General features: G+C 44.4%; 1 protein-coding gene across 9 annotated transcripts in view; it reads left to right on the top strand.

The window, feature by feature from the left end:
• The window catches only part of FMNL2 (formin like 2), a 195,302-nt gene that overhangs the window by 94,864 nt on the left and 72,931 nt on the right, over positions 1-27,507 (top strand). For all 9 annotated transcript variants that reach the window (XM_083493674.1, XM_083493675.1, XM_083493672.1 and 6 more), the window contains exon 2: positions 18,104-18,187. In XM_083493674.1, the coding sequence (XP_083349800.1) occupies positions 18,104-18,187 (84 nt within the window). The remainder of the gene's footprint in view (positions 1-18,103; positions 18,188-27,507) is intronic.

Here is a 27,507-nt window from a genome sequence, read left to right on the forward strand (position 1 = left end):
GCGCAGGCAGAAAGGTTCCCAAGAACAAAGAAACGAATTACGAAAGCCTCCAAGAAATGAGAAAGATTGACCTTGTGATATAAATTCGTGATCCTGGATTTACGTTAAATGAGTGTGTTGCTAAATCATGCAAATCATATTCTGCTAACTAAGTAAAGCATATGCCATATGCCAGTTATTTGTTTTTGTTTTTTAAAAATAGAAACAGGCCTGCAAACTTTTTTTAGAGAGAGGAATATCTTCTAAGGTTTTCATCTATTCTCAAGAAAGAAGACAGCTCTCAGGGTGTAACACAAACTAGACAACCTACTTACAACCACATAACGCATATCTACAATGTCACTTACACTTTTTCAGAAACTTTGCTAAAGTCAAAATAATTTTTATCCACTGCATTCTTGCAATCCACTATCCTGGTAACCTGATCAAATAAAGGTATAATATTACCTTACCACGATTTATTATTGACAGATCTGTTCTTGCTATCAAGCTACTTAGAAATCTACTGCTATATCTTGTCCTAATATTGAAGTCAGACTAACTAGTCTGCAGTTTCTCAGATCTTCTTTGTTCTGCCTTTCAGAGATTGGGATGTTTGTCTTTCTCCAGTCCCACAGCTGTCTCTTGAAACCAGCTGTTCAGAATGCTTTAATAAAAAAATGATAGAGGTTTTCTAAGTACACCAGGAAGTTCAAATAACAACACCACACATGCTCTGTAGGACGTAGACCACTCTCTTCATCAGCCCCTTTTCATCATCAACTTCTTTTCATATACACTATAGTACAGTTCTGTATGTTCTCTGTAGGCATGACAATCATATTTTTCCAACGTTCACATTTGTAGACTTGAGTGGTGAGGTCCAGCATTGCCTCTGGCTTCTGAGACTGGTTGGCTAAAGGTTAAAAAGAGGCTTTTATGTGCATTCAGCTTTATGTGTAGCAGGGCTTTCCAGACCTTGTTCTGGACAAGTAGAGATAAGCAGATGGGACCAAAGACACCATCACTCTTCTTCATACATTCTGTATACACACAAACGAGAAGGTCTGAAAAGGGCTTATAGTGCTACATTTTAATTGGGCTCACATTCTCCCACCCACAACCCTTTTGCCTGTCAAGAGCTCTCTCCTATTCCATTTTCCATAGACCAGGGGTAGCTAACCTTTAGTCCGCCGGGTATTCCTGAATTACAACTTCTACCATCCCTGACCATTGTCCATGCTGGTTGGTTCAGTAACATATGGAGGGTCTGCAGGTTAGACACCCTTGAAATAGACAGACTTGCTAGCAATGATGAGATCTTCCAGCTGGCCACTGCTAAAGATGGCCTCCTTTGGACCCAGAACGTGTAGATAAATAATAATGAAAGTATGTGGAGAGGGAAATCCATGCTTCTCACCTACAATTCCTGGCAACAGCTGGAGGGGATTTTGAGGCTCTCAGCATGATGGTGGATCTCAATGTGATAAGTACTTCCTTTATGTTTGGATGGCTGGGTTGTGGATCACTTACCAGGAGAGCCATTTGGGGTGAATGAATGTGCAGCATCTCTAGTGCAGCTTGAACCGTATAACCTGCAAAATGCTTAAAAAATGAAGTAGCTGAATCACAGTTGGCAAGCACTGGGTAGAGAGTGAAGGAAAACAGTGGCAGAGCTAACTGAATATTCATTGTCTCACCTCCTGTTAAAATGGAGTTCAACATGGCATTGAGCAGCAAAGCTCTCCTTTTGGTGAGCTTTTGACTGACTGAGGGGGTGGACTTTAAAATGTGGTGTGGATACAATGATGCTTTGGCCTTCATCCAGATGGATGTAGCCTTCCCCAACTCCTGAGATGACATAACACTGCTTTGTAGGAAACAGAAAGGGTTTGTATCCGCACAATACTGAGTGGGATGTATGAGTTCAGCCAACATGGGTCGCGCTCCTCTGGCTTAGACTTTTACTCTCTGGATACCAAGAGTTGCATGGAAAGTAGAGGGAGGCAAGCTGATTGTACTGCATGTAGGAGAGGATACTTACCCACCCTACTATCTTTGTGGATAGTTTAGGTGCATAGTGTTCCTAGAATATGGCTGTTGAATGGTCAGTGCTGTGTCAGTATTTAATGTGACTGTTTTGCTTTTGTGGATGTGGGTGAGAGGCGGTCAAAAGACCATTCTCCTCTTCCGGGTTAGCGCGATCGGCTAATGGCGGATTCCCTCCGAGCTCCGGAGGGAATCTGCTCGACAGGGGCTGGGTCTTGCCGTGCCGGCGACACGGGGACCCTCAAAAACCACGGGCGCGGATGCCCATGGACGTGGTGACTCGGCGGGCACCGTTAGCGCCCTCCCGACCTGCGAAGGAGCCTTTTTAAAGGCTACGGAACGGGTGACGGGGAGCGGCGTGGTGCTGTGAGTCCTCTGCTTCCCCTGCCGAGTGAAGCCGCATGCCATTTGTCGGAGAGCGCCGACTTCTTCCTTCTAAAATTCGGACTTAAAATCAAGAACAACAACCCGTGAGTAATTTGGAACTGGACTTAAATTATTGCGTTTATGGATTTGGCACGAGCGGGGGAGGTGAAAAGAGGAAGTCCGTCTCCCCCCCATTGTAAACAGTTTAACAGCAAGGATCTGCCAACTAAGGTTGTGAGAAGAGCTGTCTTTTATTTTTCGTGATTGGATAAAAGATATTAATTCCACGGATTTAAAAGTCTAAGTTATTGTGCTGGAGGGCAAGAGTTTATTCGTTTTGACCAAGTACCACTTTTCTCGAGACCGGGAGTAACCCGTGAAAAGAGCCTGTTGAGGATTTATAGGAAACTTCTGACAGCTATCAAATCAGCTGTCAAAGTCTGGAAAATCTGAAAGCTTTAACTTTAGCCGGTTATATTGCTACAAAGTATTGAAAGCAAAGAAAGATTGATACAAACAAATTTGACTTTTGGGTCGGAAGTGAAAGGAATACTAAGTAACCAGAATCCCTCTGGAGGGGATTCACGGACATTGCAAGAATGGAAATAGGTCGGAAAATACGAGCTGATCTGCAAGAGCTGGTCTTTGTCATGGGAAAGCTGCGAAAGATGTATGAGCAAGGCCATGTTTTGTCTACAAGTCCTACAAAACCGAAGTCAACAGAAAATATAGCTATTGAGATGGAAAAGGACTTGATGTTCAAAACACAGGCAGCTGGACAAGAAAAGAAATCAAAGATTGAAGAGGAGGAAAAGATACCTGCTAAACAGGAGGAGCAGAAAGGTGGGGTGGCTGAAATGCTACAGAAGACAAATGAGAGCCAAGGATCTGTCAAGACGATTTTAAGCTCCACCAGGGTGAAAGCTGGACTATTTGGGACATATGGATTTAAGAAACAGAGCTGGAGCTCCACCTTTAAACAAGTAGGCCTGGCTGGAAGAATCATGGCCAGTATTGAGAAAGTATCTTTTCGAGTTTGGGTGTTTAACATAAGAGATCTCCAAAGAAGCCGGCTGAAAGGGACTGAAAGGGACTTGAGAGCCTCGGACGTAAGGTCACCAGGCTAAAAAGATGGACTAATGGCTTTTGGTTTGGGACTGAAACCGGGGAGGGAAGGGTAGGGTTTGGAAGCCCAAAGGGGGCCTGATCTTTACTTTGCAGTGTAAATTTTTTTATGTCGTTTATTATTATAAGAATGGGGAATTTGTGGATGGGAACTAGGGACAACCTTAGGAAAAGTTTTTTTCCCCTCGTTTTTTCTTTCCCCCCCTTTATATATGACTAAGGTATATAATTTAAATGTTACTGATTAAACTGAACTAAATATAATAATGAACTAAGTGTTAAACCGACTATAAAGAAGTGTATTAACAAATTATGGTTAAGACACTAAGGCTAAAAACTTGCTGAACAAAATACTGGAGTTTGAATACAAGAAGGGGAGGCGTGGGGAAGTCAAGAAAAGAAGCTACTGAAAATGAGATTTAAAAGGTGGAACTTTTTTTTTCTTTTTGTTGTGTGTGTTTTCTTTGTTCTCTGTTTTGTTCTTTGTACCTTTTGAAACGTTAATAAATATTATTAAAAAAAAAAAAGACCATTCTCCTCCCCCATGGTACCCATTCTCTACAGCTAGTTCTGCCTGAAATATACTAGTGTCCTGGGAAGCAGACACATACAGGTTTCCTCTCTTGCAAGCAAAATGAACTCATTACTATAATATCCAACAGAGTGAGCTCACTCTTGGGTTTGCAGACCAAAACTCTCTAGCACTATTTAGTAGCATCAGATACAGCAGTCTAGCACTCCAGAAGGGGTGAATCGATGCAATCCATAGACCCCCATCCAATGCAGGAAAGTAAATGTATGTGTGGCTTCATGTCAAAACTTGTTTCTATGCTTGTTCCATTGGTTCCTGTGAGGGTTTGATTAGCTGCTTGTGCGTGAAAACGTGCTCCCTCAGAGTTTGTGCGACCCCACAAACCTCCGTGTGTGACGGAGCTCCTCAGACATGTCTGCTCTAGTCACTAGTAGAGTCCGACAGTGGCTGTCTGCGGAAGCGTTTCCAGCAAAGAAGTTCCTTAACGGAAACGCGTCTCCTGGACTCACGGCGTGACAGTTTCCGGCGAGGTGTGGGTCTCCCTATGGGAGACTCCGATACCTCCCCACTGTTCTCGCTGGAAGCTTCCCTGAGCCCTCCCTCCTGCTCGCATTCCCTCAGAGACCCACTCCTCCCCCTGCTGGTCCCTGCTTCAGCAGTTGAGTCTCTTTCATCCTGCCTGAGTCCCTCCACCACCTGATGCTCTGATGGCAGTTCCCTGACATCCACCTCCCCTCCAGGGCCCCCTTCACCCCCTCCCAATTCCTCCCCCCTGGGAGGTGAAGGGCTAAAACCCCGAAACGAATCTTCCTCATCTTCTGACGTCTCGAACAATTCTCTCCATCGATCGTCGTCCTGGCCAGCTGAATCCTCCTCCTCTTCAGAATCTGGGAACCCCTCCAACTCCTCTTCCTCGTCGGTGGTGGCAAAGTATTCCCTTCGGAACCTCGCTACAGGCTGAGGTTTACGTGGGAACCTCTGATGAAAAGTCTCTATTAAAACCTCGTCATTGACATCCTCTGCCCTAACCCAGGTGTTTTCCGACTCCGGTTCCCCTTCCCACATTACCAAATACTCTACTTGATCTCCCTTCCACCTGGAATCGAGGATCTCCGCTACATGGTAGCTGTGTTCCTTCTCCTCCATTGCTGGTCCCCTAGTGACCCTCCCCTCACTGTCTCCTCTATACGGTGACAGCAACGACCTGTGAAAAACTGGGTTCAGCTTCATGTGGTTCGGTAACCGGAGCCTGAAAGCCACTGGATTGACCTGCTGTATGACTTCAAACGGACCCAGCCTTTTGGGTCTTAATTTCTTACAACCTCCTTTGAATGGCAACCCTTGGGTTGACAGCCACACCTGGTCCCCCACCCTGATGCTTTCACCTTCCCTTCTGTTTTTGTCTGCCTGCCTCTTATATTCCTCCTTAGCCCTGTTTAAGTTGAGTTGGAGCTGGCGATGGATCGCTTCCATTTCTTCCACGAACTGTTCTGCAGCTGGAACGCTCCAGTTCTCCCCCTCCCCCCCTGGGAAGGCTCTGGGATGGCACCCGTGATTAGCCAAAAAGGGGCTCATCCCCGTGGACACGTTCTCTGCATTGTTGTAGGCAAATTCTGCCAACGCCAGCTTCTCCACCCAATCATTCTCTCTGTCATTAACATAACACCTCAAATATTGTTGGAGAACCCCATTTGCTCTTTCCGCCTGCCCGTTGGTTTCAGGATGACGGGCCGTCGAGAAATTAACCTCTACATGCAGTAAGCTCATGAGCTTCCTCCAGAACCTGGAAGTAAATTGTTTCCCTCGGTCTGAAACCACCCTCAAGGGGGCGCCATGCAACCTAAACACATTCTCTACAAACAATTTGGCGGTTTCTTCTGCTGTGACCGCATGTGAGCAGGCTATGAAGTGGGCCATTTTAGTTAACAGGTCTACTACAACCATGATGGCTGTTTTCCCTCTAGACCTTGGCAGATCAGTCATGAAATCTATTGCCACTGCTTCCCACGGTCTCTCAGGTGTGGGCAGTGGTTCTAATAAACCAGCCGGCGCCTGCCTCTCCCCCTTGGCTCTTTGGCATTGTTCACACCCTCTCACATACTCCCGCACATCTTCCCTGACCTTGGGCCACCAAAATTCCCTGGTAACCAGCCACATGGTTTTGTGTTGCCCAAAGTGCCCTGCTGTGGGGCTATCGTGCAGCTGCTTGAGTACCTTCTCCCTCAATTCCCCTTCAGGTATATATAACGCTCCCTTATAATACAATGCCCCATTTCTCTCCTCAAAACCACCGGATTTGTCTTCCTCCCCTCTGAGATCCCTGAGTTTCCCCTGGGCGTATGCATCCTGCACCGTACCCTCTACCAATTCCCTTTGCCCCACCAAAGTCGCCCCACACACCCAGCGGTCCTCTGGAATGATATGGGTTTCTTCGGGTGCTCCCTCCCCCTCCAAATATTCAGGTTTGCGTGAGAGAGCGTCCGCCCTAACATTCTCTGGGCCTGGCACATAACAAATCTCAAAGTTAAATTTGGAGAACTCTTGGGCCCATCTCAACTGCCTTTGGTTGAGCACTCGCGCCGTTCTCCAGTACTCTAGATTTTTATGGTCCGTGCACACTTGCACTTTATGTTGTGCACCAACTAGCAGATGCCTCCATCTCCGGAACGCCTCATGAATAGCAAGCAGTTCTCGGTCGTACACCGTGTAGTTCCTCTCGGATTTGTTCAGCTTTCGCGAGAAGAAGGCACACGGACGCCACTCTGACTCCTCCTTCCCCGGCTGCAAAAGAAGCACCGCCCCTATGGCTCTGTCAGATGCGTCTGTTTCAACCCTTAGCTTCTTTCGTAAATCCACATGCAGAAGTTGTTCTTCAGAGGCGAAGGCCCTTTTCAGTTCCTCAAACGCTCGCTCCGCCTCCGCCGTCCATACAAACTTCTTTTTACTGCTGAGACAGTCAGTGATGGGCGCCGTCAGATGGGCGAAGTTGCGGATGAACTTACGATAAAAGTTTCCAAACCCTAGGAACCTCTGCACATCCTTCTTGGTTTTGGGTGTTTTCCATTCCAGCACTGCCTGCACCTTGCCGGGATCCATGGCCAATCCCTTGTCTGACAGGCGGTACCCCAGGAATTCCACCTCCTTGGTATGGAACCGACACTTCTCCAGTTTGACCCACAGCCTGTTGGCTTGCAGTCTGCTCAACACTTCTCTGACGTCTCTCACATGTTGCTCCTCATTCTCAGAATACACCAACACATCATCTAGAAAGGCAACGCAATTCTTGTAGAGCAAAGGGCCCAGCACGTGATTCATAAAAGATTGAAAACACGCGGAGCCTGCTTGTAATCCAAATGGCATAACGAGGTATTCAAACGCCCCCAAAGGGGTAAACATGGTGGTTTTCCATTCATCCCCTTTCCTTATGCGTATCAGGTTGTACGCCCCCCTTAGATCCAGCTTTGTGAAAATCTTTCCCTTCCTCACCCTGGTCAAAATATCATCAATTCTGGGCATAGGGAACGCCACCGGTTCAGTCACTGCATTTAGCCGCCTAAAATCACATACAAGTCTCGGCTTGTCCGCATTTTTTTTGTCCACAAAGAACACTGGGCTCCCCCCTGCTGCTTTGGACTCTCTGATGAAGCCTCTCTTCAGGTTCTTGTCAATGAACCCTCGCAACTCCTGCATTTCCCTGTCTGACATGGCATACAACTTGCCCACGGGAAGCTGTGCTCCAGGGAGTAAATTGATCTGACAATCAAAGGGTCTATGAGGTGGTAGTTGGTCAGCTTCCTTCTCGCTGAACACGTCGCTGAGATCTGCATACTGTGGTGGTACCTTCACCTTCCCCATTACTTCAGTCCCTGCTAGGGTGGCTTGGGCCCCTGCTGAACCCTTCTCCCCTTTGCAGTGTTCTAGGCAATGTGCTGAACCAAAGGACACCACTCTTTGATGCCAGCCAACCAGCGGATCATGTAGAGCTAGCCAGCTCATTCCCAAAATAATGGGAGCGCCTCCCAGGGTGGCCACATTAAACGCTATCAGTTCTGTGTGCCTTGCCACCCTCATTATCATTGGGACAGTCTGCAAGCGGACTCCTCCTCCCAACAACTCCCTGCCATCAATCGTGGTCACCTGCAGGGGGTTGCTTAAAGGGATGGTCTGTATCTGGTGTTCAGCAGCAAACTCCTTGCTCATAAAATTGCAGGAGCTGCCTGAGTCCAATAGCGCCTTTATTTTTAGGGGGTGCCCATTCTGCAGCTCTAGCGACACTTCAATCACTAGAGCAGGTCGAGGAGCTTCTGGCACGGGCACTTTCACTGCTCTTTGGCCTGGCTGCAGTGCCCCAATTGTGGCAACCAGGCGTTGGCTTTTACCTGCTCCGCTCCCCCTTCTTCTCCCCCCTCAACAGCTCCCACCATCCCTTGCCATTCCTTCCTCTGGGGGCAGACTCTGGCAAAGTGGCCTGGCTGTTGGCAGAGATAGCATTTCCGGGGGCCCTTTCCCTCCTTCTTAGCCCCCTCGCTGGTTTTTGAAAATGCGCGCGCGCGCGCTGTTCCGATTTCCATCGGCTCTGCCGGCGGGAAAGCTGGCTCAGGAATGTCTGGAATGCGGAACTCCTTCCAACGTTCCCCTCTCCCTTCCCGCCTCTCCAAGGCTCTTGCCTCCTGCCGCGCTCCTATGGTCAGCGCAGATTTGGTCAGCTGATCCATAGACTCCGCCCTGGGGCTCCGTGCCAGCTCGTCTTTCACCCCCGAAGAAAGACCTTCTTCAAATAGCATTTGAACGGGTGCCGCCGATAAATCCCAACTCAGTCTGTGAATCAGCATGGTAAACTCAGTCCAATATTCACGGACAGATCGACTTCCCTGCTTACAAGCCATTAGCTGTCTGCGCACCACCCCTTCCTCAATATCGCTGGAAAACATGATATCCATTGCACGAAAGAACTTCATTGTGTCCTTTAGTATGTCATTGTGCGTTGCCATTAGGGGTCGAACCCAGTCTCTAGCCCCTTTCTCAAGATGCCCAATTACAAAAGCAACTCGCGATTCCTCATCAGGGAACTCATCAAACTGCACATTAAGGGCATATTGCATCTCTGTCCTAAAAGCATGGTAGTCCTTGGGGTCCCCCCCAAATTTCTGCACCAATCCTGGTACCTTTCTGGGGAATTGAGTGGCTCTCCCCTTCTTGTCTGCATCCTGAGCCCTTCTCTCCTCCAGCCTCGCCGTCTGCAGCGCCAATTGAACCTCCAACGCTCGGTATCTATCTTCCAAGCTTGGACCAGCTCCAGCCCCTGCTCCTCCGGTTCCGGTTGGTTCACTCATGATGCTTTCTCTTGCACAGGCAGCGTACAAAGACTGTCGGACTGCTGTGAGGGTTTGATTAGCTGCTTGTGCGTGAAAACGTGCTCCCTCAGAGTTTGTGCGACCCCACAAACCTCCGTGTGTGACGGAGCTCCTCAGACATGTCTGCTCTAGTCACTAGTAGAGTCCGACAGTGGCTGTCTGCGGAAGCGTTTCCAGCAAAGAAGTTCCTTAACGGAAACGCGTCTCCTGGACTCACGGCGTGACAGTTTCCGGCGAGGTGTGGGTCTCCCTATGGGAGACTCCGATACCTCCCCACTGTTCTCGCTGGAAGCTTCCCTGAGCCCTCCCTCCTGCTCGCATTCCCTCAGAGACCCACTCCTCCCCCTGCTGGTCCCTGCTTCAGCAGTTGAGTCTCTTTCATCCTGCCTGAGTCCCTCCACCACCTGATGCTCTGATGGCAGTTCCCTGACAGTTCCTTTGAGTGGTTCAGGCAGAATGCTTCTGTACATTGCCGCTGGGGTAGAGTGCCCAGTAAGGTTTCCTCTATTAAAGTCCAGATATGATGCTTGCCATAGTCATTTGGATCAAGGCAGCCTTTCACCTTTGTTGTTTTCTCTGCTGGTGTAAGATGCTTCCAGCCGGTTTTGTACAATTCTTCCCAAGCACTGGAGCCCCATATAACACAGCTCATGATGTTCGGTAGGTCGCCTCAACCTCTGGAAGATGCTTTCCTGGGAGTAGGAGAGGAAGGGAAAGAACCATTGCATGGATGTGACTCCTTTCATGCAGTATTTGATACGTTACAGTTCCATAGTGATACCTCTGTTGTGACATATGAAACCTCTTATGAACAGATTTAAGTGAAAATCATGAAAATGTGTAGTTGTATAGTCTGTAATGTATAGTTTTCAATCATGTTGTGTCATTTGGGATATATATCAGTGTGGTGGTCTAAAAATAATAAGAGTCTTCGGTTCAGTGTTGTAATAAATTTAAAGCCTTTGGATGCTTACATTTCAATCACTTTTCTAACGTTTCCATTCTAGTTTCCAATCTGTAATCATAATTTACCTAAAGCTTTGTAAATATGAGATGTGAATAAATCAAATGAAAGGCACCGTTTGGCAATTAGTATAAGACACAAACAGGGGGAGTGGAAAGAAGTAGTGTGTTCATTTAACTAGAATTTAATTAGGAAGATATAGACCGATGGTATGTGCTATGAGACCCATTGGCAGCTGTTTACAAGGCCTCATGCTAACGAACAGGAGTTATATTACTGCTGACATATAAAAACATTTTCTGTGCTATCCCAGATAACTACTACCGTATTTTTCGCCCTATAGGACGCACTTCCCCCCTCCAAAAATGAAGGGGAAATCTGTGTTCATCCTATGGGGCGAATGCAGGCTTTTGCTGAAGCTTGGAGAGCGAGAGGGGTCTCGCTCTCCAGGCTTCAGGAAGCTATCAGCAAACCTGGGGAGCCCGCGGGAGTTCCCGCAGGGCTCCCTAGGCTGTGGATAGCAGCCTGCTGCCCGGAGCGCGGGGCTCGCTGAAGCCGCGGCTGGAGGGGGAATAATTTTTTTCCCCTTTATTCTCCCCCCCCCCAAAAAAAACTAGGTGCATCCTATGGGCCGGTGCATCCTATAGGGCGAAAAATATGGTACTTCTGCAATCGCCAACTTTTCTTTGGTCTGCAGACACAGGGTACTGGAGAAAATAGAAGTAACAGTAGTAGAAAAGAATTCATGTGATCCCAGTTTTATTTGGTGCCCTTTCAAAAGGTACAGTCATGGGAAAAAGAAAGTACACCCTCTTTGAATTTTGTGGTTTTACGTATGAGAACATAATAACAATCATCTGTTCCTTATCAGGTCTTAAAATCAGGTAAATACAAACCTCAGATGAACAGCACATGACGTACTACACCGTGTCATGATTTATTTAACAGAAATAAAGCCTAAATGGAAGAAACCACTAAGTACACCTTGTGATTGTAGAACCACCTTTAGCAGCAATAGCTTGAAGTAATCCTGAAAATAAATGGAAATGAAAGTTTTATAAGGGAAAAGAACGTGGAAAACAGTTCACCTTCGTCCCATGGGAGGAATGGCTCAAGAGAACTTTTCTTCCTGAAATCAGTCTTAACCACAATTTCATTGTCTCTTGTTCCTGTTGTGTGTGAATCCTGAGGACAGAACCCACATTAAATAATGCTCCTGTGGTGTTCAGCTTAACAAATGCTCTCAGCAGTAATGTTATAAGTGGTATTTGGTTGTCTTTCTAGAGGTGAGAATGAGTTCCCTATTGTTAAAGTGACCTTTAGGTGTTTATAAGAAAGGGTGTGAGTAGCCTCCTAGAAATCTGATCAGGTCTACTCAATTCCCCTCTATGTAGCCTCTGGACTCCTTATTTCTGTATGGTAAAATCAGGTGCAGTGAAGTGAGAATGAACAGACACAATCTAGTAACCTATTATTATATGATGGCTACATTCCAAAGTCAGACCAAACATTCCTTCTTTAATCCTGGCCACATCCTGCACAACTAAGCATCCGGTAAGCTTTTTATTGTTCTCTATCAGTGTGTAAATGCAACATGTCATCACGGGTGATGAAGAGGTGAGAACACGAAAAGCAGCTGTCCGGACTCCAAATTCTACCTCCCTTAGCAAAGTTTGGCACTCCTAATTCTATGCTCTGTGCATAGCTGCTTAGATCAGGAGTAAAAAGTTCCTCAGATAGCTTTTTAATATTGCACTTTTTTCTGTTTAAAAGTGACTGCAACTAGGGCATCCACAATTCCATAAAGGATATGGTAAACATGTCATTTTAAGTTACCTCAAACAGGACAATGTTTGCAGGATGATTTTCCAATAGAGTTGGGAGATGCTGCACCTGTAGATCTGTCTTCCTTGGAGTTGTTTTTTTTTAACAGCAAGAAAATCCAATCTCTTATGGAATTTTGCTCCCTTTAGGTACAAGCCAAAAGGCTATTAAATCTACTATTGCTATTGCGATCACACACAACTCTTGGATTCTTTCAGAAGTTAAAAAAGGGGAACTATCAGAGGCAAAAATTAAATTATATTATATTATAGTGTGTGTGTGTGTGTGTGTGTGTGTGTGTATGCTGAGCTACTTGGTTAGCATGACAGAAAAGTTGGGATAATAAGACATGAAATATATACATGTAAATTACATCAGGGAAAAGTAGTTATTAACTGCTTGTAAGGAAACTTTGTCATAATTTTTGTTTGCCCGATGGAACATTCTTCTCCTGTGTGCTGTTCTGGGAATTCTCCTGCCCTCTGGCAATTTGGTAGGGGTATGAGGTGAGGGAGGGGGAACCGTGTCGCGCTGGAACTATAAAATATGAAGAGCTGTTTCACTCATTACAAAATTCCTTCATGCAAGGTACTACTATGTAGGAATTAAGCTGCTATCCCCATTAAAGATGACCAGGCATGTGACAGCAATATGATTCACCAGAACAGAAGCTAACATATTTCTTGGGGAAGCTCGTGTTATTTTTGGATGCATGCAAATGGAATTGTCACAAATTAATCTAGGGAGCTAATCATAATGTATGGATGTTTAAAAATAGCCATTACCCAGAAAGAATCTGGAAGCAGTTGTAAAGTTCCTCATTTCAAGTCAAAATGTGAAAAAAAGAATATGGCTATATTATGCATATGGCATACTTTTCGTATAAGTGTCAACTTCACTGTGTGTGTGTTGTTGTTTTTTAAATATGAATTTACTAGAGTCATAGGAGGAGGAGATAATTCTTACGTGGCCTGAGCCCCATCATAATTTTGTTTTGGTGTCAACAGAAAGTGACATGAAAAGTATATGTCAGTGATTCTGAATCGTCTTGAACTTCATAGCATTTCTAAGTTGCAGATTTGACTGAGTTCTGAGACGAAACTCTCTTCCTAGCCTTGTACCGCTCCTAAGATCACAGTTCAAGGTGATTTAGCAGGTCGGTTGCCAATAGCAATGTTTTACATAACCCTGGATCTTTGTATAGTCTTGGAATGCAATTTAGATTCTCCTCCACTAGGAAGGATTAAAAGAAGGCCTCTCAGCAAAAACATACACATAAAAGAACTCCAGGTTTTTTGTTTTTTAAAAATACACCAAGAGCAAAAGAAAGCGATGGAAAAGAAGTGGGTGGGAAGAGATATGTAAAGGAGGCTTGCATTGCTATTGTTCCAGTCTTGCATCTGTCGTGTAGGTTAGCAGTTGGAATGGAGAAAAAAGGCATATTTGTGATTTCAAAACAAGGTAGAACAAGAACAGTGGCCTGAAGGGAAAACATTTGCAAGAGAGGGAAAAAAGCCAAGGAATATCCTTGCACAGGAAAGTGGAAAGCACCAGAGAGAAGAAATGAGTCACTTGCTGGGGTGATAGAATGAGCAATTCTGCAAAAAGGCAGGTGAGAGTTAGGAATGCTAATGTTTCCTGCCTAGAATGTAACTAGATCATAGGACAGGGAAGGTCCTGGAAGTTGTGACAGATAGGCTGGATTTCTGATGCAGTTCCATTTTGACCTGCTAGTTCCATTTTGAAAGTAGGAGAATTGGAAGGGGAAACCAACTGTGTTGAGTTTTCTCTGCTTGCGGGAAAACCTGGCTGGTAGGCGGACCCTAGAATGAGGTCAGTCTCTGAAGTGACATTCTGCAGTTGTAATGTTGAGTGGAGGAGACATTTTCTTGTGAACAGATATGGTCTTCCTGTGGTTTCTGGACTCCCAACTTCCATCAGCCCCAGCCAGCATGGTCAACAGTCAGGGATGATGGGAGTCGTGGTTCCAACAACATGCCATCCCTGGCACAGAAGCTTGCAAAACAAGACAGTGAAACTTACAGGGTGATTCCAAGCAATAACTGGAAGTAAATCCCTAAGAATATGTGCTTAGAACTGCAGCTTCAGATGTGTTTCACTTATTCTGTAGACTCTGTCTATAGAGGTGCAAACCAGGGTTTGTCACCAAGTACAATCACCAGGTAGCTGCAGGTATACCTGCTTTGCAGCACACATAGACCCTGTCTATGTTTTACATGTGCAGGTGTAAACACATCTAAACAAAATTAATGCATGTGGTGATCCTGTAACCCAGAGTGGCCATGCCTCTGAGCCTCAGGATCAGAGACCGCCAAACCCAAGATTGAACTATTTTTTGAGCCTGAGAAGGTACAGTCAAAAGGAGGCTGTTGCCTCATCCATTCACTTTGCTGCGGGTTGTGTTGAGTGAAGCAGGGCTCTGTGAACTGCAGCCAGGTTATCTTTCAGTTGGAGGAGGTGATTGCAACACAGTACAGCATGACTAGCAAATGTTACACAATCCCAGCACACTCAAGCATGCGGTGTAATTACAGGAAAGAGGACAAGTCACACCATAGACATCTCCAGGGTAGACTATGAATCATTTATGACAATGCAAAAGGAGAGGTGAAGATTTCTTGGTAGGATTGCAAGGAATTAGCCTTCCACAGAAGGGTGAAGAAAGTTGCAATTGTGATGCTAATAAAATGGTGATTTAGGCAGAAAGAGCAAGCCTGAATCTGCTCTCAAAAGCAGAGGTAGTAAAAGAACCCGCATTTTTGAAGCAGTTGGTAGAATTTTTCTTATTAGCTGAGCATCTAAAGCAGGGCTGTAAGTACTTGGTGCCCCACTTCACTCTGAAGAAATATCAACTGCCCCAGGCATGTAGACGAGTGCTCCCTCCAGGCTGTAAAGAGTCCTTTATGGCACTGTAGTGGCTGCCATGTCTTCTTTTCCTTTTGATATTGGGAGAGGCAATAGGCAAGTTTTGTAAAGGGTGTTGTGCAAAGCTTCTCTACATCAAGCGTAGCCACAATGTTGACTTAGACGCCTTACAGGTACTAGGGAGCTAATTGTTTACAGTTATTGTTGAGTCACATGAATTCTTCCGCTTTGGAACTTCAACATTCTGGCAATTCCAGGAATGCCACTCATTGCACTCCTGGCGGTATAAAGGCATGACACTGAAAGTCACAGTGAGCCATTACAAATGGGATTAAATGTTTTGGGTTCTTTCCCCCACTCCACCCTACTCCTTTTGTCACTTAGCATGCTAGAAATTGCATAATAATAATAATAATAATAATAATAATAATAATAATAATAATGTGATATCCTGGTAGGTGTAACGTTGAATGAAAGGGACTTTCCCTCAAGAGCACCAGCACAGAAGCTTGCAAAACATGGTGGAAAAGAATAGTAGGTCGGAACCTGGGATCTGTTGTGAAATGACTGCAGTTCTACATTCACAACTTTTGATAATTTTCTCTCCAGTTTGTTCCCATTTCCAGCTCCTAAATGAGATACGCCCATGATTTGTTTATTTGCTTTCAATGCGTGTAACTAAATTGTATTGCTATGAATAGACAAAACTCTGTGCAGCATTTCGTTTACCCATTTGCATTTTACTAGGTACCTGGAACAATTTGGGAGTTAGCTTCTGCTTGATGTAGTAGTTGCAATGTAAACAAGCTTCATTGCTAATTTTATTACAGTAAATAGTGGCATAGCAGTGTACGCATATTGAGTTCAACATCACTGATTTTCTTGTGCTCTGTTAGGTACTTGGTAGTGGCAGCAGAGAGATCCTACCTTCTGAAATCTTAAGATGTGAGGCTGCCCTGAAGGCATTGACTGTAGCCAAGCACCATTCCCCCCTGTTTTGACAAACCTCCCCCCCCAATCTATTCAAATATTTTGTTAGTGCTGGTTGTCAGCCATCATTTCCAATTCATTGTGTTACCTTTATATGAGAAGGGCCATATCACTATGAGCACAGATTAGAGCCCAAGTATGTAAATTATCTCCTTCAGTTTGCATGCAGTGACATTTTAAAAATCAGAATGTTGCCCTGCCGTTACAACAGAATAGCACTTCATTAGCATTTTAATGACATTTCAAGGTTTATTTTTAAAAGAGAGGTTTTAAACTGTAGGCCTTCATTTATGCCTTTAGGTAAGAGAGGAGGAAATCTCACTCTGTACGGATTATGATTCTTACCTACACTTACATCTCAGGACTTTGCAATGAATGCTCTGCTTGCAACAAATATTTTTAAGCTATATTACAGAGGCTGTTGGCTGATACCTGACATAGTACTGTATCAGGAATGCCGCTTTTTCTGGCAGGGCTGCTGTGTCTCTTAACAGCTGTACCGCAGGCAGGAATTCAACAGTTGAAGCTTTTGCTCGTGTGATGTTGATGCTGAGTTACCCTTCCTTCAATGGAAGGTCCTAGGGCAGGTTACATCTGAAAGGTATAGTGCAATAGGGATAGATCAGTTGGTAGAGCACAAGACTCTTAATCTCAGGGTTGTGGGTCTGAGCCCCAAGTTGGGAAAGTTCCTGCATTGCAGGTGGTTGACCCTCACGGTCCCTTCCAACTCTACAATTCTTTGATCCTATGATATGATTCTACAAGTATAGTTAAATCATGGCTAGGCAACCTAAGGCCAAGGGGCCGTATCTGGCCCAATTGCCTTCTAAATCCGGACTGCAGATGGACCGGGAATCTGCCTGTTTTTACATGAGCAGAATGTGTGCTTTTATTTAAAATGCATCTCTGGGTTATTTGTGGGGCATAGGAATTCGTTCATCCCCCCCCCCAATAGTCCGCCTTCCCCACAAGGTCTGAGGGACAGTGGACTGGCCCCCTGCTGAAAAAGTTTGCTGACCCCTGATAGATAAAGCCCACCCTACCCAAAATGGATGCAGGGAATGTTTGTTATATATGCATATATTTCAAAACATTTAAATACTGCTTGATTCCAATAAAAGCTCAAAGCGGTTTATTTTATAGCTGCCTGCCATGCAGCTGGAGGCCTGCCAGGGGGAAAATTGTAATTTCCACTCAATTAAGTCCTGCAAAGGATCCTGGCCGTTCATTGTGAAATGTGCTGTTTTATTTTGGTATCCTTTAAATCAAGGGTGGGGGACTTCAGGCCTGCATGCCAAATGCTGCCCTCAAGGTGTCTCTTTCTGACCCTTGAACTTTTCCCAGGCCACACCCTCCCCATTCTACTTCGCACCTCAGGGTGTTTTTGATTGGCCGGAATGTGTCTTAGAACTTTGCTAATGCTTCTCGCTGGTCTGGATGGAGGATAGAGAGGGATCAGTGTGTGTGTGTACGCAGAAACAGTTGTGTGTTAGCTGCAACAGATTAACACGGCTTCTCTTCTGGAAGTTACGTACCTAGTGTGTTGGTGGCAATATAAACATAAATAATAAGTAGTATAAATAAGTAACTGCACTGCCTTAATGTGCATTGAATATACCATTCTACCCTGCACACTCCTTTATTTATACTGCTGGGGCCATACAATTGTACAAGTGCTGCAGCAATTAATGTGTGCACATGTGGCAGAGGAGGGGGAGACAATTGCCACGAATCACCGGCGACTCTTCTATCCAGTTCTGGTTCACGTGAGAAACCTCTGAATCTTGACCAAGTTTGGATTGATTCCCCTTGGGGAGGGAAAAAGTGCCTTGTTTGCTTCAACTTCTCTTCCTTGGCAATTCTTGTTTTAACATCCTTTTTTGTGGAATGCTGTGGATTAACTCTGTTAACCGAGAATTCAAAGGAAAACAATTAACGTTAATTGCAACCACATTGTTATGGTCTGTTCACATCAGACCTCTCAAAGCTTAAGCCTGCTGTGGTCACCCATGTTTGCTTTCTCTTGCTCCACAGAATGCAATGAATTTGCCTCCTGACAAAGCAAGGCTACTTCGACAGTACGACAACGAGAAGAAGTGGGAGCTGATCTGTGATCAGGTAAGTGTGACAACCAATAGGTTCTTTAAGGCTGGTCTTACAAACACTGTCCCTAGGCCATGATAGTAGTAGATGCCTAGGAAGCTGCCTTATACAGGACCAGACTCTTCATTCATCTGGTCTGGTATCTGCCATTCTGACTGGCAGCAGCTCTTCAGATCTAGAGTAGCTCTTTTAAAGTGCCAAGGATTGAACCTGGTACTTTTCTCCATGCAAACAAGACCAATGCTCTCATTAAGTCTCTTAAAATGTTGGGGTAGCTGAGAACAGAAATCTAATGGGTTGTTTCTGCTGGCAGAAGACTTCTAACATAGGATTGATTCATGCAACCTCTTGAGTGTATGGTAGCTGTGAGAAAAGCCTGTATGTGGCTTCTAGTCTCTGATGACCCAGTTGTGTGCACCCGCTGCTGTGTTCAATATTCAATATTTCCCCACTTTTTTTGCACCTCAATCCAAACACCTCTTTTTGAGCAAGCACAGACTTTCCTGGTCATTTCCACATACCCATTGGCTATGTGATTTGATTTAAAGAGAGCCTGATCCCTGCGGAAAGGAAAGCAGCCACCCCACCTTGAGGTTGAGAAGTGGAAGCTGCAGAGTGTGGATGATGCTCTACACCCAGAATGTGTGATTTGCCAGTGATGGCCAGGAGTAATAAAAGTGCCATGAAAAAGCCAAGGGGAAAGATGCAAATCTTTGGGCTCTAAACCCACGTGAACTGCATTAGCTCAGACTACAGGGTTGTCCAGCTGTAAACCCTCATTGAAAGGATCCTCCCTATCTGTATTTTAGAGCATATGTGTTTTATTTCCCCTTTGCAACACTTTTCTTATTGTTGATTGATATGATACAGGATATGGACAGCGTAGCTTTCTAAGCTTTGGCGTAAAATGCAATAGATTAAATGGTTTGCTTGACCTGAGTAGAAACAAGATGGGTTCTGTCCATGTTTTGGTAGACACTATTCCAGGTCGCAGCGTCCTGAACCACAGGGTACCTGGAGACAAGTCCTGCTGGAGTGAATACTCCCACAGCAGATGTTAGCGTGCAGGCCAACAAGTCGAGAGTCCACTCAGGCCAAATTCCCACCTCTGCAGCCAATCCAGGGGTCAGGGTACATGGAGGTCAGTCCCACAAAAGAATAGTCTCCAAGAGTTCCCTGGAACATCCAAGCTCTGCTTCCCTTTTGTACTTTGCCTGCTGATTGTGGCATCTGGGCTTGATGAGGCAGGTGACCCTCGCCTGTTCCAGGCTCACTCCAGCTGAGAAATCACACACATGCTCCCAGGGCTAGTGAGCCCTATCTGACCAGCTAGGGACCTTCCTAGATCATCCCTACGCTTCAGAGCCCACTGTGTTCATGGAGCCTGAGGCTTCTCTGGCTCTGGTGATGGGTCTTGCTGTTTTGGTTCCTGTGCACTGAACCCATCCCCCCGACATGCTCCATCACCCGGTGAGTACTTCCTTCCCCAAACCCCTGCTTGCTTTGGTGTGTCCCAGTCCTGGCTACACCCCTCACCAGGATCCTCTTCCTCCTCTCTGTCATCCTGCCAGTTCATGACACAGCATGACTATCACAGTTGGTCTCCTCACAAAGAGAAACTGAGGGATCACTAGTCTGTTGTCCCCATTTCATTTCCAGAGACTAGGCCACCACCATTGTTAAGGAAAGGAGGAAAGCCTGGCCCTGTGTCATACTGTTTGGATTGCTTAACTTGGGCCAACTTCTGCAGGATGTAGAGAAGTGAAACATTTGCCTCCCCTCTTCTTTAGTACCTTTTAGTCTTTTCTGAAAATGATGGAATTGCTGCCAACCATTCTGAGAATGAAACCATGGTCTTTGGGGATGCACAGTTTCCTGCCACTGCACAATTATTATATCTGCAGCGGGCCAAATAGAAATACAGCATCATTTATTTATGCCCAAGCTGGATTTCGAAAGGGTAGAGGAACCAGAGACCAAACTGCAAACATGTGCTGGATTATGGAGAAAGCTAGAGAGTTCCAGAAAAACACCTACTTCTGCTTCATTGACTATGTCAACCACAGCAAACTATGGCAAGTTCTTAAAGTAATGGGAGTGCCTGGTCACCTCATCTGTCTCCTGAGAAATCTCTATGTGGGACAAGAAGCTACAGTTAGAACTGGATATGGAACAACTGATTGGTTCACAATTGGGAAAGGAGTACGACAAGGCTGTATCTTGTCTCCCTGTTTATTTAACTTATATGCAGAATTCATCATGCAAAAGGCTGGGCTGGATGAATCCCAAGCTGGAATTAAGATTGCCAGAAGAAATATCAACAACCTCAGATATGCAGATGACACAACCTTGATGGCAGAAAGTGAGGAGGAATTAAAACCCCTTTTAATGAGGGTGAAAGAGGAGAGGGCAAAATATGGTCTGAAGCTCAGCATCAAAAAAACTAAGATCATGACCACTGGTCCCATCACCTCCTGGCAAATAGAAGGGAGGCAGTGAGAGATTTTACTTTCTTGGGCTCCATGATCACTGCAGATGGTGACAGCAGCCACAAAATTAAGAGACACCTGCTTCATGGGAGAAAAGCAATGACAAACCTAGACAGCATCTTAAAAAGCAGAGACATCACCTTGCCGACAAAGGTCCGTATAGTAAAAGCTATGGTTTTCCCAGTAGTGATGTATGTAAGTGAGAGCTGGACCATAAAGAAGGCTGATCGCCAAAGAATGGATGCTTTTGAATTCTGGCACTGGAGGAGACTCTTGAGAGTCCCATGGACTGCAAGAAGATCAAACCTAGCCATTCTTAAGGAAATCAGCCCTGAGTGCTCACTGGAAGGACAGATCCTGAAGCTGAAGCTCCAATACTTTGGCCACCTCATGAGAAGAGAAGATTCCCTGGAAAAGACCCAGATGTTGGGAAGATTGAGGGTGCAAGGAGAAGGGGACGACAGAGAACGAGATGGTTGGACAGTGTTCTTGAAGCTACGAACATGAGTTTGACCAAGCTGTGGGAGGCAGTGGAAGACAGGAGTGCCTGGCATGCTCTGGTCCATGGGGTCACGAAGAGTCGGACACGACTAAACAACAAGGGGGAAGCATTAGGGTTTTTTGAATCTGAAGCAGTCACCCCCCAAAAAGAAGGGGAAATATTTTACAATAAAGGGGTATTTGGCAATCTTGGAAAGGCTCTGTTAAACAGAAGACCTGCAAACAGAGGACTAGACTCAGCAAATTTGTTTGCACTTAAGCACTTCTGAAGCTCAGCCATTGGGTCTGCCCATAGTTTCATAGAGTCACCCCAAATTAATAACTAAAACCAAAAGCAACTCCATGGAATATGCCTTGTATATCCCCCAGTGCAGTTGTCATTTTGTCATGGAGCTACAGGACTAACAGTTTGTGTTGGTTGGATATTCCACGCGGAACATTTAAAAGCATTGTACAGCTTACAATTGCAATTTACTGAGACACTGTGGCAAATTGCTTAATCTGCTGTAAGTAACTCATTTCCTCGGGGCTGTTTGCTTACAGCGTGCACAGTTAAGAGCGAAAAGCCTCTATGAATTGTGAGCTTTGTCCTCAGTTGTATACACTGTCAGCCAGCAGGATTCAGGAAGAATGCAATAGCTATATGGTTGGGGCCCAGGCACTGTCATTCACACCTCAGAGTCAATTGTGCTCATTTGCAGCACACAGCCCTGCCATTTCAGATAGTGATCAGTAGTCTTGGAGTCTGGAGATACATTGATAGCAGGGTTCAGGAAGGCAGGTGAGAATTTCAATCAGAGGAAAGGGGTGGGGAAATCTGAGAGATACTCTTGAATATTGTCATTTCGTTGTCTGAAGCACCTTGGTTCATCAAAGCCCTGCTGTTAAATGGCACTTGCTCTCATCTCCCTGTTCCAATGAAAGGGGGAGAGTTCCAGAACAGTTATGATGATTCCTCCTATGCATCCCCTTTGCTATTCCTTTCCACCTCTACCACGACTGTAAACAACAAGAGCTTCTGTGTTGCAGCAGCCCCATCTGTGGCTGACCTACTGACTCCTCGAGGGTCATTGCCAGTGGGTGTAAATTAGAGCAGCCATGAGGCAGACATTTCATAAAGAGATTCGGATGAAGCATATGGTGCATGCAATATTTATATCTCTAACCATGCAATTACAGCACGTGGTTAAAGCAGATTCGGCATGTCAAACAGCAGAGACATAATACTGACAAGATCCTATTTGGTGGTAACAGACGGTTTATTCCTCTGATAAGTAGTTGATTGTTGCTAGGCCCCTGTCCAGGAAAGGAAGGGGCACACTTCCTCTGTAAGCTGCCTTATGTACCGTATTTTTCGCTGTATAAGATGCAGCAGACCATAAGATGCACCTAGTTTTTGGAGGAGGAAAACAAGAAAAAAAAAAAGATTCTGAATCTCAGAAGCCAGGACAACAAGATGGATCACTGCACAGCGAAAGCAGCGATCCCTCTTGCTGATCTGGGTTCTGGGATAGCTGCGCAGCCCGCATTCGCTCCATAAGACGCACACACATTTCCCCTTACTTTTTAGGAGGGAAAAAGTGAGTCTTATAGAGCAAAGAATACGGTATTTGAATCACTAGCCTAAGAAGCTGAGAACCCTATGAGAGATTTTGGACATTTGAACCAGGGGTGTGTGTGCGTTTTTGTGTGTGTGTGTGTGCATGTGTAAGGGAGAGAGAGAGAGAGAGAGAGAGAGAGAGAGAGAGAGAGAGAGACCTGCTTTCGTTTTCTCACATAGCAAAATATTATTTAGTTTAGTTAAGAAAAATGGTGAATAAGGGAAGACATCTGCTTTGTGACTGTGAAAACAGGATGCTGGACTAAGTGGACCTTTGACCTGGTTCAGCAGACTTCTCCTTATGCTTTTGTTTATTTATTTTTAAAAATCATCCATGAGAATTCTCACTTTAACTTGGGGTGGGGAAAGAGGGCTCGTTTCAAAAAACTCATCATCCCAAAGGCAAATAAAAATCACCCTAACTTTTATAGTTCTCCAAGCATCTGAGATTTTGGATAGTTCTGGGATTACATGTTAAAATGTTGCCCCCAACCCTGTCCGTTCAGCTAAATAAGTAAACAAATTAAGATCAAAGCAAGCATCTGCATACTTCACAAATGCTTTCCCCATGAAACCTGGATAGGGGGAGAAAGAGGAGGGCTCCTTATTGCGACTTCAGTAGATAGACTAGGGTGTAGGCATTTTTTTAGAATGGGGAGAATTGCTCGAGAAAGCTATTTCTGCAGTTTGGAATGGTAGGAATTTGGAAGGTGGGGGAATCAGATTAGGTTTCAAGGCAACACATGCACTAGGTAGGTCAATGGGAAAGAGCAATACGAGAAGAAATAAAGGTTGTATTTGCCTGTTCTTGACTGCAAATTCATTTGCCATCTTCAAGTTGGACCTCGATGACTAGGGCAAGTGATGTAGGAGAGTTTTCTTTCATTGGTTCAGGAGAAATGTGATAATTGCATCCCTTGTGCTTGACTAGTACAATCTGTTGGTTATTAAGGTTTGTGGGGAGGAGATTAGGTGTTTGGAACCTTTACAAAGTTCTTTTATGCCCCCTGATGGGTGGTTGGGGGAAATGCAGTTTCAAAAGGGAGATGTGGGGGGAGGGAATGCTTATTTTTTTAAACGTCCTTAGCCCTGTAAGCTATGTTGACCTGAAGGATGAAGACTTGAGTAAGTTTTTGTCCAGTGAGCTCTTTGAGCAGGAATTCAAATAGGGGGCTTCCATTCAAATATGGCTTTCCATTCGATTACCAGTCCTCTGCCCATTGCACCAGAGTAGTTGAAATTCTCAGGTATATTCAGAGTAAGAGTGTTTTGAAATGCAAGTTTTGGAGCCTACCAAAGGAAGGAAAGCTACAGGATTCATAGGAGAGAGCTGGTGTGACCAAGATTTTGGACTGGATGTAGGGACACTCAAGTAGACTTTGAATCTGGTCTACGTAGTCCAAGTCCTTGTCCAATAAATGACACAAGTGTTCCTGGAGACCGTGATTCCAAATTTTTAATGTTCTTTATTAATTTTTCTGTGCAGTGCTTAGTTTTGTCTGTGGTATATAGTTTTACTCTACTTTTATATAGTTGTTTTTTTTAAAGTCTGATGTGAAGGCTGTTCTTCTTTGAATCTGTATTGATGCCCCTCCAATTATATTGTATGTAAAAAAAAAAGACTTAGATGTTATTTTATCTATTAGAAGCAGAATACAAATTTTATAAATGAAGAATGGAATAAATTTACCTCACTCCCCCATTACAATTTTAGACCTACACCCTAAGGGCTTTGTGGACATGTCTAGGCAAATGTTCCCTTTTGTTTAAGGCTAAAGCCCCAAACTTTTTGTTCTTTAGTTCATTATGCCTAAATTGGCCTTTAGCCAATTAGACTAAAGAAAAATAAAACAAAATATTCCACTTCTTGTCCTCTTGTGGAGTTGTTAACCTTTCTACAGCAGTGGGTAGGAAATCCTGGAATCAGCTGTTCCATGTTCTCATTTATGACTCGGTTTATGAGTGGCTTTTCCATCTTCTTTAGAAAAGATTTGTTAGAGACAAGGGAGTGTGTGTGTGTGTGTGTGTGTGTGTGTGTGTCCTCATTGCATTAAAAGGTGGATTATTTTTAGAAACTAAGGCCATAGTTCTTGGCATAAAACATGTCAATGAATCTCAGAGCACCAAGAGAGTGGAATATGAAATTTCATTTGTCCGATTCACATTCTTTGGGGGGATGGGGGACAAAAAAACGCCTTAATGTTTATAATTCTGTTCTGCAGACATTTGAAACCTCCCTTTGAGCTACTACTTTTCTTCACTTATAGTAGAATATGAATTTTGATATGAAAGTTGGAAAAGGGCCAAAATGATTAAAAGGGGAAGGTGCAATTCCCTATGAGGAAAAGGTTTCAGCACTTGGGACTCTCCAGAGTAAAGAAAAAGCGAGTAAGAGGGGATGAGGTAGACGTTTATATAATTACGCATGGAATGGAAAAAGTGGGTAGAGGAAAGTTTTTCTCCGTTTCTCGTAACAACTAGAATTTGTGGACATCCACTGGATGTTGGAAGATCCGGGCAGATAAAAGAAAGTATCATACAGTTAAACTACGGAGCTCGCTTCCACAGGAGGCAGTGGTGGTCACCAATGGTGGATAGCTTTTTAAAAAGGAGTAGGCAAATTCATAGGGAATAAGTCTATCAGTGGCTACTAAACACAATGGCCATGTTCCACCTCCACTGTCAGAGGCAATATGCACCTGAATATCTGTTGCTGGTAATCACAGGTGTGGTGTGGCGCTCAGGTCCTGATTAAAAGATCTTCCTACGAACTGCTTGGCCAGTTTGAGAACAGGATTCTGGACTAAATGGGCCATTGGCCTGATCCAGCAGTCTCTTGTTACATAACAACAACAATTATTTATTATTTGTACCCTGCCCATCTGGCTGGGTTTCCCCAGCCACACTTTCATATACAGTGGTACCTCGGGTTAAGTACTTAATTCATTCTGGAGGTCCGTTCTTAACCTGAAACTGTTCTTAACCTGAAGCACCACTTTAGCTAATGGAGTCTCCTGCTGCCGCCAGGCCACCGGAACACAATTTTTGTTCTCATTCCGAAGCAAAGTTCTTAACCCGAAGTACTATTTCTGGGTTAGCGGAGTCTGTAACCTGAAGCGTCTGTAACCCAAGGTACCACTGTAATTATGAAATTATAACTCACCCACACCTGTAGATTAAATACCACCTAAAAACTAGGATTGCAAAGCAGACTTTAGTTATGAAATCCTGCTTTGTAAACAGTGCTTAAACCAGTGTTTCCCAGTTTAGACAACACAAGAAACTGTGTTTGAACTAACAGTGAAGTCTTCTGTCAAGCCAGGCACACAAGGGGTTGAGGGAATACTTTTGTCTGCTCCTTGTTCCCTCCTCTGGAAATTTTCTAGACTGAATTTTATTTTATTTTATTTTATATTTTATTTTATTTTAAATGGGCTGTAATTACACAGCCATTTTTGAAAATTGATCAGGGCACTTACCACCTGATGAAATTATTTTTATTTGGCTGTTTTATTTTGTGATTTTTGAGAAATACACTTGGAATCTTTGCAGCAAGGCTAAATTTAAATAAATATATAAGCAAATGTCAGCAAATTTGTGATTTCAGATCTTGTGGGAGCGAACTTTTTATATTATTAACATTATGAATATAAACCCTTGCAAGCCAGGTTGTGTCTTGTGTTGCACTGGGGATATGTTTCTGCTTCTGCTTCAGAGCATCTTAAGTTCCATCACTTCTTGCTGAGCAGCACATTTGTATGCAACTGTATTGGGATTCCCCCTTCAGCAGTCCCAGAAGCATGTGGTGCTAGCCTTGTTTGGTACAGCAGACTCAAACAGCAAGCGAATTCCTGTCAGAGGATTTTTTTTTAGTTTTTATTTTAAATCAGACTGCCATACGGCATTTAACAGACCACATCCACAAAATCTCTGCTCTCTCTCTTTTTCTTCCTCTACAAAAGAAGCCTTCCACTCTCCAGTTAAAATTATTCAGCCATTCTTTCCAGAGAGTAGATGTAAGCATTGGGCTGTATAAAAATTGCTTCCATAATTTTTGCTGCCTTTGTGCTTCTGTTTATCTATTTCTCTCTTTGTAAAATATCGTCGTATTTATTTCTATATAAAAAATACATTAGATGCCATCAGTTCCTTTATCGGTTCATAATAACTTCTAAAAATAGTACAGCAGAGAAGGAAAAAGCCAGATTAAAACAGTGTAGAACTCAGTATCTAAAAGGCCATGCAAAATTTAAGGAGGCCCTTTCCTTGTGCTGTGAAGATACCAGACTCTGCGCTAGGCGAGCCTTACTGAGGAGAGCATTCAAGAGTCAAGTCACCACACTCAAGAATCCCCTCTCATGGGTCATTGCCTGTCTCACTTCTGAACGTGGGGAGACTTTTGACACAGTAGTCTGACCTGTGCAGATCTTGCTTTGTAAGTGGGTTCCAACTTCCCTAAGAAAGCTTCATCACCACAAGTTCTTTAAGCCCTGCTGTGGTTCACGTTAACTATGGGAAACGAGCCAAAGTTTGAGGTTTGCTTTCTTCTCTAAACTAGGATTGGGTAGAGCCATATGCAGCCCTACAAACATCTGTATCTGGCCCCTGGAACTGTCCTTAAACCAGCCCTCCTCCATCACATCAATGCCTCTTCGTTTTGCATGGATGGAATGTGTCTTTGAGTGGCAGTAATGCCTCTTGCTTGCCTAGATGTGGTGTGTGTGTCTCTATCTATCTATCTATCT

The sequence above is a fragment of the Podarcis liolepis genome (genome assembly GCF_965112155.1).
Source record: "Podarcis liolepis genome assembly, chromosome: 1".
Lineage (NCBI taxonomy): Eukaryota > Metazoa > Chordata > Lepidosauria > Squamata > Lacertidae > Podarcis > Podarcis liolepis.